The sequence below is a fragment of the Harpia harpyja genome, chromosome Z (genome assembly GCF_026419915.1).
Source record: "Harpia harpyja isolate bHarHar1 chromosome Z, bHarHar1 primary haplotype, whole genome shotgun sequence".
Classification (NCBI taxonomy): Eukaryota; Metazoa; Chordata; class Aves; order Accipitriformes; family Accipitridae; genus Harpia; species Harpia harpyja.
The window spans coordinates 107,050,581-107,065,211 of NC_068969.1; the positions used below are offsets into that span (position 1 = coordinate 107,050,581).

General features: G+C 44.9%; 1 protein-coding gene across 1 annotated transcript in view; it reads right to left on the reverse strand.

The window, feature by feature from the left end:
* DNAI1 (dynein axonemal intermediate chain 1) overlaps positions 1 to 14,631 on the reverse strand; it is a 149,451-nt gene that overhangs the window by 53,074 nt on the left and 81,746 nt on the right. Inside the window, exons 14-16 of the mRNA XM_052778818.1 lie at positions 7,131 to 7,220; positions 2,375 to 2,462; positions 452 to 531 (exon numbers count right to left, since the gene is read on the reverse strand). Coding sequence (XP_052634778.1) covers positions 452 to 531; positions 2,375 to 2,462; positions 7,131 to 7,220 — 258 coding nt within the window. The remainder of the gene's footprint in view (positions 1 to 451; positions 532 to 2,374; positions 2,463 to 7,130; positions 7,221 to 14,631) is intronic.

Consider the following 14,631-nt stretch of genomic DNA (forward strand, 5'->3'; position numbering starts at 1 on the left):
CAAAGGAAGGGCTGCGGGACACCAATCCATAGGAAACAAGGCTTCATAAGCCTCATTGCTCATGGGATAACAGGTCTGAAATGGCAAAGAGATGAGATTTTTCCTGCCTTTTCCCCATAGCCATGAGGACAGAGGATCAATGCCTTTTAACTTCTGCTCTGATCATAGTTAGCACCTTGCTTGCACAGCTGCAATCTGCAAAGCATTCTGGGATGCAGTTTGCATGAAAAACGTTTCTGCAAAATAAGGTCTTAATTGGGTCTGTGCAGACAGCTCCCTGTGACCCTCTGTGGCTCTGTGCTGGTCTCAGGCTCACCACAGGGATCCGAGGGCAGGACCAGGCTCTGAAGTTGTACTTTGTTACTGCCTCAGCAAACAGTTAAGATGATGAACCTGAAAGACAAGCCCAGGTCAGGGGATGTAAAACAAGGGACAAAGAAACAACTCTTACCTTATAGATCTTTCCCTCTTCAGTACCAACAAGAAACAAATAGTCTATCTTTTTGTGAAAATCAAACGATGTCCCACAGCCTGTTAACAGAAGAAAGGTCTGTCAGACAGACAACTGGTTCATCTGGCCAGCCCACGCTCCCTGCCTATGGTGCACACACACTGCCAGTGTTTTCAGAAGTGACTTATTAGCCAGAAGCTCCAAAAGAAATTAGAGCCACCCCTTCTGCAAACACTTTCCAAGCTGTGCTGGTCCACAAGACCCACAATTTGAAAAGCCAACACAGAGAAAGGGAAAAGGGAACTGGAAGATCTGGAAGGAAATTTGAAGAACAAATTGGCCTGGGACTCACTTTGGTAAGAATTTAAAATGCCTGGTGCAAATGTAAGAGTCATGACGACCAGGCCTGCCTCCTGTTGGGGAAGAACAGATCTTCTCTGTTTGTTTAGTATGCACAAAAATATAAATGGTTTCCCATGCATAAAAGAGCCCGAAGAGGAAACAGCACACCATACCTCCCTGTGCTCTTTTCATCCTTAGGTCAGAAGCCATTTAGCAGGTTCACTTCAGTAAAGCCAATAGTAAAGGATGTGATTTGGGAAGAAGTATTCTACCAGACACAGAAAGATCCTGTTAACTTCAAATGCCCTGAATCGAGCAACATTGTGAATTGTGTTTAGAACAGGTGTCAGCCACAACAGGAGGTGACTCTTTGAGATTTTGTGGCTTCTGCTCCTGAGGCAGATGCAACATCGTCAAAGAAAGCCAATTTGCATGGTAGTGAAAGAAAAGTTCAGCAGGGTCCTTGGGCAGAAGATGAGATGTCTGCTGAGTGCCAGAGCAACTTGGGGCTGTTGACCAGCAGGGACACCCACAGCAATCATCAGATCAGAAACAGGAACAAGCAGACAAGACACAGAAGCACATAGTTACAGAGAACTTTCTGCAAAGGCAGCTGTCTTAAACATTAACAAAATGTAGTCCTCAAAGGAATTGTTAAGGTCGTTTCAACCCTGTAATACTGTCTGCATTTTTAACACTGAAATAGATTGTTACATATTCAAGCCAAGACTTTGAAAATCCATTTCCCAGTAACACTAAACAAATAATCCCAAAGCCTCTGGGAGTTCTGCAGTGTACTGCTTTAGCTGGTCTCTTGCAACCTATGGGGCAATGCAAATCCTCTCACAATCAAATTGTTCAGCAGCTACCAGCCTATAAACACAGCAATCCTTAAATGCAGAGCAAGTGCCTTCTCCAAATCCAGGCCACAGCTTCACAGCCAAAAGCAGGTGCAGTAGGATGATTAGGAGATTCCTCAAGGCTCCCTGTGTAGTCCAGGACCACCACAGCTGACTCATCCCATCCTATCTCAAACACAGGATGGTCAGGATGAGAGGATTCAGCCTAGAAGGACTGCACTGTCTCCAGCTTGAACGGAGGGAGCCTAACATAGTAGCTCAGAATAGATGCTGTGCTTTTAAGGAGCCAAAACCTGATGAGGCACATCCCACCTCTGGCTGGATGAGCTGTGCACTCAGAAAGGGCAATGGTTGTTTTTCATCTTGATTTGGCCAGTCCAGACCAATGTCTGGTATGACCAAACTGACTTACTTTTCACAAATACAGGTAAATGCCTGTGCCTTGTCCACATTGGGATATCCCAGTAAAATGGGCATTTTTTGAATTAATGTTAATCTTTTTCTGCAAGTAAAGGCAAGATGTAACTAGCAAAACGTGACTCAATTAGTGGCCATTGCTCCAGACAGACTTTGCCCTGCTACATGATGAAAGCAAGAAGGCGTAACCCTTCTTTAGCTCCTTTCTATCTCAACACTCCACTCCTAATTTAATTCCACAGAATGACTGATTAGAGGCTTTGTGTCAGTAATTAATCAGCATGGCAAGGACTTGGGCTCCTACCAAGCGTTTGCAGCTGCAGCCCCTCTGGCCCCTGCATCGTTGTTCCCTCTACTGACAGCTTGATGACATCTGTATGAACCAGCTCATTCTGTAGGCAGAGGAGATTCCACATGAATAACAGGCTTTACAGCAACAATACAGAGACATTCAGTGCTTTGAAATGGCAAATTTTATGGAGGAATTTTAAGAAGCTGTCCAAAAGTTGCTTAATGTTTCATGCTTGCAGTTGGCAACTTGCTAACATGCTGTTTTACATAAAACCTCCAGGAACCTGATGCTTTGGTGCACTGGAACTGAGACCCACTGGTACATCACACAGACACATGCACCTGACCTGGAAATCTTTGGGTTTCGGGGTCAATGTTTTTGAGTGGAGGTTGACACCATCAGCTTAAATCATTGTGTTAAGTGAAATCACACTGCCTGGTTTAAGATGGGTATTGCATATTACCATGGAGCTAACAAAACCCACACTAATGGATAGTAACTTACCACCTTGCCAGTCTTTGCTTCTTACCATCTTCCTAAAATCCCCAGAGCAGCCTCAGTTCCCAATAGTCACAACCTCACAGGCTCTGAGATACAAATAACAACATCTAGCAAGCAGCTCCCCCAAGGGAAAAGTGTCCAATGTTGCTGTTATCAGCAGAGCTCTAAAGAGCTCTCATTGCAGGCCATGACACTGCTGTGCTAGGTGATGTGTGAACATAGGGCAAAAAGGCTCTGTCCCAAAGACTTTACAGTCAAGGTGGGAAGACAGATGAAAATAGACACAATGTGGGTGAGTATGAGGAAACGACGAGAGGGCAAAGATCCATTCTTAGATGAGCTTTGGGAATTAAAATACCACTGCAGAATGGAATTGGTTGTGAATATAAGAATACCCTGGGGCTGATAAAAAGAACAAAGAACTAAAGATTAAATTAGTAAGCAGTGTGGGCTGAGGACTGGATGTTTTCATGAATCTGCAGATTTCCCACTGGAGCACTGCAAGAACAAAACAGAACTTTTTAGCTCTGTGAGTCAAGCTTTAGTTGGAGCTTTTCTAAGCCCAGAGCAGGACTCAGGTGGAAAAAGAGATTCTGCCTGGCAAAGACAATCCCAGGGAACTGCATGTTAGGGAAGGTGGGAGAAAACCTTGTAAGCATCTGTTCAGTACTGCAATTCGGAGGGGGCAGCATTCTGGAAGACATTTTTATCCTATTTTGGGGGTACAAATTTACAGAAGGTTCAAGAAAGGTCAAAACCTATAAAATAATGTACTTCCTTCTCACTAATTTGCACTGCTGCACACCCATGTGCCCTGGCCTATTGACGGCAGTAACTGTTCTGTGAGAGAGCAGCAAGAAGCAGGACAGACTCCTGCAGCCTGCAGAGTCCTAACTTCTGTTAGTGACTCTTCTTGCAGCATGTGGGTTACATCAAGTCAGATTCAGTGGGTGAAGGCAGGAGTCATGCTAAGAAAGAGGCCATATATGCTGGCATATTGTGCAAGAATTGGCAAGAGCAGTGCCCAGAGCATCCAGGAGCAGAGCATACTCCACGTGCCGCTTGCTGCCCATCCAAATGGGAGTGCTGGTGGGCTGCTGGGAGCGCAGTCAGGACATGCTGAGCAGGCACTTGCCTCTGCTCAGGCTCCCAGGTATGCCTGCTCTCCAGAGAGTGTCTGCCCTGTCAACATCATGGCTGGTGGCCACATGAGTCTGGCCTGAAGAGGAGCTTTGGAGCTGCCCGCAGCTGATCATGTTGATATACCTGGTGTGTCTAACAGAGTTCAGATGCGTCATCTGGGCAGGCCCACAGACGTGCTAGCCCACTTACTCTCTGTTCTGGTAGAAAGGCAAACCTCACAGGACCTCCTGTCTAAGCACACACCTTTCTGCAGCCTTTCTCTGAAGATGCCTCCCAGCACCTCCACCTGGCTGAGGCCTCTGTGGACAGCTTCTGTAGCCTCTTGCCTTCACAAAGGATCTTACTTGTGCAGACTTCCCTGTTGTGCTGCTTTTATTGTGTACCCAGCTTCACAGCCTGGAAAATGCATCTGTTCCTGGGGCTGTTTGTCGACAGAGCCATTCGCATATTCCTCTGGGTAAACAGACTGTCGACAGTTTGGCCTTCCAGGAATACTGAACAATAATACGTTGCTTCCGCCTAACAATTGTAAAGCACTTTGTAAGCATTAGTGAATTAGGCCTTGCAGGTGCCTGTTTCCCTTTAGTTGTCATTAGCCTCAAGTGATGAAGGAGGCCCATAGCTGTTCAGTAATTTAGCTCTAGGTCATGTAGGAAGGGTGAACTACGACTACTAATCAAACCTGGGACTGCTGAGGATCAGTCTGAGAAGCAGTGCCAGGCTGCATCCCAACTGATTCCTTGATGTGGCTCTGGCAAGTCTCTTTTTTGATAGGCAACATGTGCACCCAAGGTGGGACAGTAGTGTCATCCAGCTGCAGAAGTCCTGCATCCTTCCTTGCCATTCTACACCTTCATGATGACCCAAAACAAAGGCAAGATGATAGCCTAAGAATACACAGCTCATGAAGTTTGTCCAAAGTGAGTGTGCCCATTTCTAACAGAGACAACCACTATGGTCAAGGCAGATAAACTGTCCCTAGCTAACATTTGACAACTCTTCTATCCAAATTTTGAGTGTGGCTTCCCAAATATCCAGCTGGAAGTAATAATGAATTTATGCACTTTCTCCTCTCAGCTTTGGAAGTGTCAAACAGCTATCAGTGTTTGAAGAAGCTTTACTTCTGGATAGTCCTATCAAAAAGATTAACGAAGCTCTCTTTCATTTATTCCCTATTTGCACTATGGATTTGCAGAATAGACGACCTCTTGAGTCTCTTCAATTTTATTCTAGATAAAACCCAGAGATAGCTCTTTTGTAAGACTGGAATTCAAGCAGATTGTCTATTTCTCCTTGTTGGGTACAAACCCACAGATTGTAACAAAACACTTTTCATTCTGTTTCTTGCTTTCTGTGTTGAATCTCCATCCAAAAAACCAAACCAGACGGCACCTAAAACTTTGCTGTTTTCCACCCCTGCCTGCTAAGTACATACCAGCTCTGGCAGTTTCAGAGGTAACTTCACCTCAAAAAAGTTTCAAAACAGTGCTTTTCACATGGGTGTGGCCAAGTTTATAACAGAAGTGCAAGGAATAAGGAGAAATGACATCATGCTAAGTGGATGCAGGTCTTAGAATTCACACCAATGATGCTTAAGTATGTATACCTACATGCTCAAGGGACAGAAAAAAAAATAGCTTATGATGTGGGAACACAGTTAAGCACAGATGAATCACAGAAATGTTGCAAAAGACCCTCTACCAGATAAGTTGCCATCAGAGTCCATCTGCACTCTTAGGTTGTCCCAGTTGTGGCATTTCTCTGAAGTGAGAGGCTTAACCCAGCATTTCTTGCCTCCTAAGTGCAGCACACTGTCCACACTCAGTTACTGGGGCTCAGCTGATGGGTGTAACCTGCCAAGTCACCTCAACTGCATGTGTTTAGGTGTAGGGGTGTATTACCCACTTTAACATAAATCTTTTGGTCATTTCTATACAAGGGATAAAACAGGAGCTGAGTGCTAGGACAACGTCAGCCTGTCCCTGTCTAGGGAGCTCTGAGAGCTCCTTTGGGAGAAGGACTTGGGACACACTTGCAGGAGGGATTTTTGTATCTAAAGCTGCATGTGTGAACCTGGAGGAGTTTATAAAAAAGAACTTAATAATCAATGCCATCTGCATGCACCTACCATGTTCATTAGAAGAGGCTCCCACTCCTGAAGTGTACATGAGACTAACATTTACATATAATAATAGACATGAATCCCTGCCCATGGCAGCAAGGCCTAAAATTTTCAGAACAGACAAGCCTTGAATAGGTTGGTATAACAGGTTGAAAAAATGAGCATCTAAGGATGTAAAGAAATTTCTTTGCTTGCTGGGGAATAATGGGACAGCTGCTTCAAACTCATATTTAGGGAAATTCAATTATTTTTTAAGTAAAAGATTTTGAAGCCTTCAAAATGTAAAATCAAATAGCCAATAGAAAAAGACATGTTGAGCTTCAGAGACATAAATCTAAGGGTCATTTAGGGACATTAATGCTAAGTTTCTATCAACATACGTACTCCAAAAGAAAAAATGATTAAAGGCAGGGCATGCAAATGAGTTAACAGAAGTTCTCTTGGGTGTAAGCTGGCAATGCCATGGCAGGGGGAAACCCTCTGCCTCTCTGATTGCATGTTGCCATCCCACTGCAAATGTGAGCTTACTCTGTGCTACTTTGGCCACAAGCGGAGAAATTTGCACCGTCCCTCTCCCACTCTGAATTGCAATCTGTAGGGGAGCATTTTAGGGGTGGGAGTCTTGAAACTGAGGAAGAAAAACAGATTATTCTGCTCTGTCTCTGGGTGACCCTCCTGGGACAAGGAAAGTTTTAGAGCAAGGACCAGTCTTGAATTCCTGCAGCTGCAAAGCAGGGAAATGATCTCTCATACTCAGGCCCATGGGGTGCTACAAGTGCAGGCAGGATGAAGGTTAGGTCTTGAGCAAGGAGCAGGCTGGTTCTGCTCATTTCAGCGTTTAACATGGAGCCCTAGACCTAGCTGTGACTCCTGCAATCTTTTGCTGCCACTTCTTTTCAAACCTGACTCTTTATAAATAAAAATAAAACTAATGCATCATTGGGCTTTGGAGGCTATTGGTTATCATTTGGCTGGGAAAAGAAATTGCCACCTACTGTTTACCTTAACTAAAGTCCATGAAACAATCCTCCCATCCGAGGAGACGGAGAAGAAGTTCAAATTGTTGTCCATGTCATCCTTCTGCCACTTGACCTTAAAACAAGAAGACAGTCCCAGTCAGCACAGGGCATTCAGCATTAGCAGGACAGAGACCCATGGCCTCAGCAGGGTCTTCTGAAATCCTTCCGAAAGAGCAGCTTGTTTCCACCCCAGAGGCCTGCTGGTGCATAGCATGTATGAACACCCTTACCTCCACAGGCAGTTTCAGAAGTGCCCCCAGCACTCCTGTCACGCACTGTCCTGCAGGGATGCTCCAGAGAGGGGGCAAAGCCCCACATCTGGGGACTCTGCTCCCATGGCCATCTGACCCAGCAGCAACAGGAGCATTGCCATCAAGGATGGGCCTTGTGAGGTGTCTGGGCTATGCAGCGCTCTGCACTATGGCAGAACACCGTCCCAGAGATCCCTAAGACATCTCCAGACAACACCAGCAGTGCCACAGAAAGGTCCCCAAGACACCTTGAGTACATCACTGACCCTGCACAAACTAACCCCTTCCCATTTGGCTAATTACTCCAAGTGCAGTGCCATATGGCTACCCTTCAGCCAGACAACCTCAAATTAGCTTTCTGTCCCTATGTGGGGTGCAGACAAGCCCTTGCAGGCAACGTGTGACATGGATCCTTGGGGCACTTCTGTTTCAGGGAGATGAAAATGTCTCCATTAAAATTGAAATCCTACCTACACCTTCAGAGCATCTGTCTGCCTGGTAAGGAGATTTGCCTTTTGACTGTGACAGCTCAGCAGGAGAGATTAGAACTCAGATAAATGGCTTACAGTTTAGAAAAGACATTTCAGTTAGACCAAAAGCATTAAGAACGCTCAATTTTCAGATCTGGGAATTCAATCAGACTGAAGGGAAAAGGATGACTTGTCACTGGGCCCGTCAGCACACACTCCTGTGGGCATCTGTCAGTTCAGGAAGGGGACAAGCACTTCAGGAGGTTCTGCTGAGATTTTCAAAGGTATATCTGTTCCTGTCCAAGCACTTCAGCAGAGACATTTCCTTAAACATCATCCTATAAACATGATAAATGGGCATGATTACCCTAGAGCTTACCAAATACTCTATCTATGACCAGCTATTTATCTGGTAGCTATTCCAGAAAACAAGCAGCATTCTCAATACATTAATTACACAGACTGGGTATTCTGATGATACTTCCCTGGGAAAAACAGTGTTAATTCTGTTTTGTAAAATTGTTTATAGTGTGAAGGTCTGTGGAGCATGAAAATTCAGCAAGAGACTCAGCAAAGTGTAATTAATCCTCTAGTGAACAGGTTTCCTACCTAGAACACACTATTCTGAGGAAGGAAAAATAAAACGTAAAAGGAATCCATCTGAGAATACATCAAAATGCCAGTTTCATGTCCGTAAGGTGCAACTGAAGACTCTCAAGTGGCATATACCTTTGAACATTCTTGCACAGGTGAAATCGTAAGTTTCCAAGTGGAACCACTTCTGCTACCTGGCATTAAAGGAATGGTGTAATTCAATATGGTCCAGAATAAAATGGCTAATGATAAAAAGACAGGTTCAGTGGCACATATGGAGAACAGTGATTTCCAAGGCTGGTTATCGTGCACAAAATATGCTGGGTATATCTATTCCAGGAACATCTCCCTGGGATCATGAGCTCCTGCTGACAAAGATGGTCACCAGCAGCTGCTTCAGATGAAGGGGTTGGTGTAGTGAGGGGTTTTAATTGAAAGTGAGAAATGCAGAGTTCAGGGGAACTGGTTACAAACACACACCCAACATGTCTCATACTGGGCACAGAAAAAGGGTCATGTTTTAAATCAGAGCTTTTTAAAATGCCACTCTAAAATTGTCTGACAATAAGATGTTTTTATTTGTATGTCCAACACAGGTCTCCTCTAACTCATGCTCTTCCTCTTCAGCCTACTTTCCCAAATATTTGGGAAAAACAGTCACACTTCCCAGCCCGCCTTTAAGGCAAACTGACTTCACTTGAGGTAGGGGAAGGTATTTCTCTAGACAGTATCTCCTATGAAAATGCTGTGCAAAGGTTTTGCCATTTAAACCTGGGAGGACAAGTGGCTCAGATAACCTCTACTGGGACAAGACTACACTGCAATAAAAGGGGCTCTCCAGTATCTGAAACCTGCAGCCTGGACCCAGCAATGCCCTGAGCTGCACGTGGAAGACAAATGCAGGTGACACACACCTGTACTGCTGTAGCATGGGTCTGAGCCATCCTGAAGCCCAGAGCCACCATCCATGTTGCTTACACAATGCACACACTAGGATCAGAGCTGGTCCAGACTGTCTCTGAAGGGAGAGTCCCAACTTGCCCCTATCAGAGTGTATGTCCAGGCGCTCATCAGTAAGCTCTGCTCAAGCTGTCCAGGGGCAGCTGCAGCTGAGTACCCAGCTCATGTCTACGCTAACACAACGTGTTGCAGGAACCTTGCCTGGAGGTGACCAGCAACGCAAGCGCTATCATGAGCTCATGGGTTTTTTTTCTCAAGCCAATTCCTTTCAGCATTCCCCAAGCAAAGAACTTTTCCCCACGGTTTGCCCACTCCAAATACCCTCTCTCTGATGGGAATCCATTCAAGTTTTCTATTATCAGTACTCAGTTAGGTGTCTCAACCAATTCTCTTCATGTGTTACACAGACAGGTGGAGTCATAAGTCCCCAAAAGCAAGTAGGCTGATTTGCTTGGGGTACCCTTGCTCCTACATTCAAAGCAGTCAATAGTACATGAGCTAGGCACATATTGTAGACAGTTTGAACACAGTCCCTCAAGAGCATCAGGATCTGCCCACAGATGACTGTCAGCAGCTCTCAGTGACGTTAGCCTGAATTTCAGAAAACAGAAATTGGCACTTAATACTTTCAATTTTCCTTCAGCACCTCTGACACTTTAATAGTGTTTGTGATCTTTTTCTCCTGATCTATGAATCCCATAAATGCTTATTAGAGTAATTAGCCTTCATGATACTGCAGTCAAATCGGGCATCTGCTCAGAACTGGCCTTTTCTCAGCTCCCAGAGGCCCATGAACATGGCACAACCTCCTGCCATTAGCACTATCTGTGCTGTGCTGGGTGGGGCATTTGACAAGTGAACCAGGCAAATGTGTGCATAGTGGCAAGAAGTTAATTCTTTCCTGAAGCATGTGATAATCAACCCAGGATTTTGGCTGCAATTTACAGCAAAATTTCAGTTATGATACAGTAAGAGTAGAGAACCACATGAGAAAGGAAAGTGTGTGTAAACAGCAGAAAGGAGACAAGTAAACACAGAGCAGCAAGTCATTTGCTGTGCCTGATCATGATGGGACCTGTAATAAAATCAAGGATCCACTGCTATTTTTTCAGTGTAGTCTTTAACTTGACTATTTTTGCAGTGCAAAATTAGTGTGTGAAACTCACTGCTGTTAGAAGAGCCTACCACTTTTTATTTCTTAAAGCCTGTTTATTTATAAAGAAGTTGAGACTATTCAAACTCCTATTTGTGCATAGGAAAGTAAAGATTAAAACCTGCATGTTCACTACTATGTACAGCAGGTTAGCAGGGCAATAATCCATTCATTCTTAGCAAAGGAATTCTATCATCTTAGTCTATGGCAGCTGGTAATGGCTCCTGTCCAGCAGGAGATTAGACCATTTATCCAATCAGATTTGAAAACTCCCATGTTTCTGATGTGATTCCTACAAAAGAAATAATGCTTGATCAGTTTTCATGGTATGGATGCTGTTAGTCACTTGCATTGACAAAATACAATTGGTCAAAGTCACCCTGGCCATGAGGCTGACTTGAGTGCTTTTCAGGCAGCCACAGGCAGCATCTGCCTGCCTTTCTTGTAAGATGACACCTGCTACTGCAAACACAAATCCCTCCGGCTGGTCCTCGGTTTGCCAAAGCTCAGCTGTGGGGTGCCACATGCAACACATGCACATTGACAGATGAGCAATTCCTTCCCTCTTGATTAATTATCCTTCAAGTGAGCCCTTTGCCAGCATTGGAATACCATGGCCCTGCTGACAGCTGGCCTAAGTGAAATAAGAGGATTTTGGTCATTCAATGCCCAGAAAGACAAATAAAGTCTGCCACAGGTAGAGAAGAGGAAAGAGAAAGGTATTATCAAATCCCCAGGTCACCCTTACATGAACTGGCCAAGACGCTCAGATGACTCCAGCAAGAAAACATCTCTTGGGGTTGCTGAGGAAAGTCCCTGTCAATATGACCTGGGGACAAATTCCTTCCAGTGCCAACCTGGCAGTCAGTACAGTCCTAAGCAAAGCCATCATAGCAATGCAGGGTTTGGAGGGACACAAAAAGGGTATCTATTCCGCTCTGAGGGAGGATCAGACACAACCCCCACCACTGGTGACAACTCACATAGGCTGTTCTCACAAGCCTCCAACAACAGGCACTCAACAACCTCCCTGTAGATACATCAGTGCTTAATTGGCCTCATACAGGAAATTTCCTTTACCGCAAGTCAAGCCCATTACTCCTTACCATATCCCCAGTGGACACAGAGAACAACGGTTTATTCTCCTTTTTATAAGAGTCTTCAAATAGGCAAGAAAAAGTTGTTTATTTGGCTCCTTTCTCTTTTTTCCCAACCCAACAAAACCAATTACTTCAACTGTTGCTTCCAGGTCCTGCTCTGCAAGCCTTCACCATTCCTGTTCATCCCCTTCAGCCTTTCTCTGCAGCTGCAAACACATGGTACAGAGCCACCCCTAGGCACTAGCAGACAGGAGTTACAACCTCCTTTATCTTATATTCCTGCTAATAAATCAGAATGACACTTGTCTTTGTGCAGCAGTATTCCATTGCTGACCATTGGTGATCTGCTATACTCTTCCCTTCTGGCACCCTGCTGCCTAGCCAGTCATCCCGTTTTGTATCTGTGCATTTAATTTCCCCTTTCTAGACATAGTATTTGCTCTTGTCTTTATTGAATTTCATCACATTGATTTTGGTACTTTCTTCCAATTTATCAAGATCATTTTGAACATAATCATGTCCTGCAAAGTGCCTTGTCCTCCCAAGGGGGCTTCCCTATTCTGTAATTGGAGTTGTTAATGAAAGTATTGATCACAAGAAGACCAGGACTGACAGCTGGAGGGTCTCACTTGTAGCAGCTTCAGAGCCTGACAGCAAGCTCTGTATAACTGCTCTTTGAGCACAGTCCCTGAGCCACCTGTGCAGCCTCTTTATGGTGATTTTTACCTAATTCATATTTCTCTACTTTGGTTATAAGAATGTCACTGTGTGAGCCTGGATCAAAAGCTTTAGTCAAGTCAAGATGGATAGAGGTGATAACCTTGACTGCCCCCCCCTTCTTCATGAGGCCCATTTCTCAGAAAAAGAAGAAAGAAAAGAAATTATACTGGCTTGACAATTTATTCTGGACAAATCCACGTCGGCTTCTCTGAATCACCTTATTATCTAGACATTTACAACAGTTTTGCCATTTGTTCCAGTGTTTTTCCAGTCATTGAAAATGGTCTGGCTGGTCAGTAATTCCCTGGGTCTAATCCTACCATTTTCCTCCAGATATGTTTTCACTTATTCCAGCCATTCAAGACCTTTTCTCCTTTTCATGGCCATGCTTGTCCTACAGGCCAGAGTGCAGCCTGATGCACTGCTGTGCTATCATCCACACTTTGTGAGACCCTTCGGCTGGCTTAGGATGCCTCTAGCCTGGGTGAATCGTCCAAACACTGGTTTCTGGGCTCTGATACCCTGTCCATGCCACTGTCCTTCCTGCATGCAAGGACAGTCCCTTTGAGGAAAGCACCTGCAAAAACCTCTTTTGCCAGACATTGGCTCTACAGTATCACTGAAAAGTATTTTGGGATTGATGACAGCAGGCTTTATATGTATCATATTCCAGTCTGTCCATGTCACAGGTACGTGAATGTGTGTGAGTTCATAGGCAACAGCAGAGTGACGGTTCCCTTCATCCTTTCTTGTAGGGTGCCTACAAGAAATCTGGAAAGGGACTTTTTACAAGGGCATGTAGTGATAGGACAAGGGGTAAGGGCTTTAAACTGAAAGAGGGTAGATTTAGATTAGATGTAAGGAAGAAGTTCTGCACTGTGAGGGTGGTGAGGCACTGGAACGTGTTGCCCAGAGAAGTTGTGGATGCCCCATGCCTGGAAGTGTTCAAGGCCAGGTTGGATGGGGCTTTGAGCAATGCGGTCTAGTGGAAGGTGTCCCTGCCCATGGCAGGGGGCTTGGAACTAGATGATCTTTAAGGTCCCTTCCAACCCAAACCATTCTATGATTCCATGATCACTTTAAAAATTCATCCATGCCCCAGAGCACACACCAACGCTGCCTCTGAGTCAAGGTACTCAATCAGACCGGAGGCTGTAAATGGGCTGGCACATAAACACCAGCCTCTGCTTAAAATACAGGATGGATGTAGCCCAAAACCTCCCTAAAATGCTTGTTAATGGTCTGAAATTGCCCTGGCTAGTTCTTTAAGTACTCCAGGCTATGTTTAAGCCAATCTGGCTGATAAGCAAGAACCTTTCTCATCTAAATATTCTTTAACATGCTCTTTCCCTATTCTGACCTGTGCTTTCACCCTCTTGTTACATTAATCTTACTAAGCAGCCAGTCTCAGACACTTATTGTAAGATGAAATAATACAGCATCAAATATTTCATCCTTCTCCATACTATTCAGTATTAGCTGAAAGCTTGCTTTAGTAATGAGCCTATATTCTTCACTCCTTTAACTTCTAGTATACTTCTCAAATATTTTCCCCTTCCCCTTCATGACCTAGGATAATCACAGCTCATTTTGCACCTTGTTTCTCTGTATTCATTTGTCTTTGTGCTTTTCTCTACTACTCAGCTTTAGACACATGCCCTTGTTTCTGTGCTTCAAGAGTTTCTTTGTAATTCACTGCCAAGCTCTAGATGCAGCAGTATGGGCCCCTCTCAGAGAGCTTGCCATTCTGCCCAGCCCAGCAGCTCAGGGAGTTCACCCATCTGGCTCCGCAGCTGAAGGGAGCCACAGTCTCTTGCAGGAGCCCAGCTGTGCATCACAGGAGGGTAAGTGTTTCCCAGCCCCTCTGGGCTCTCCCAGACACCCTGTTTTCCCCATATCTTGAGCACATGGAGTAAGCAGGAAGATTTGGACACTTGTCCTTACACTCACACTGGCTGAAGACTTCTACACACAGCAAGAGAATCAGCCCTCAGCTTGCTCTAGCTGTGCCTGCCCTGGCAGCAAAGCACGGACACAAACCCACTGTCGAAACCACATTTCCCCAGTATTTTTATGCACAAGCCTGGGCTAAAGCAAAGCACCAGCAGAGCTCTGGGGCTCTCTCAAGGTAGAAGAGCTGAACATGTGCTGTGATTTAGCAAGGGCACAAGCTCTCATGGATGCAGTCTGGCTGCATCCATGGCACAATGGCCCAGGTCACCAGCTGACAGATGAA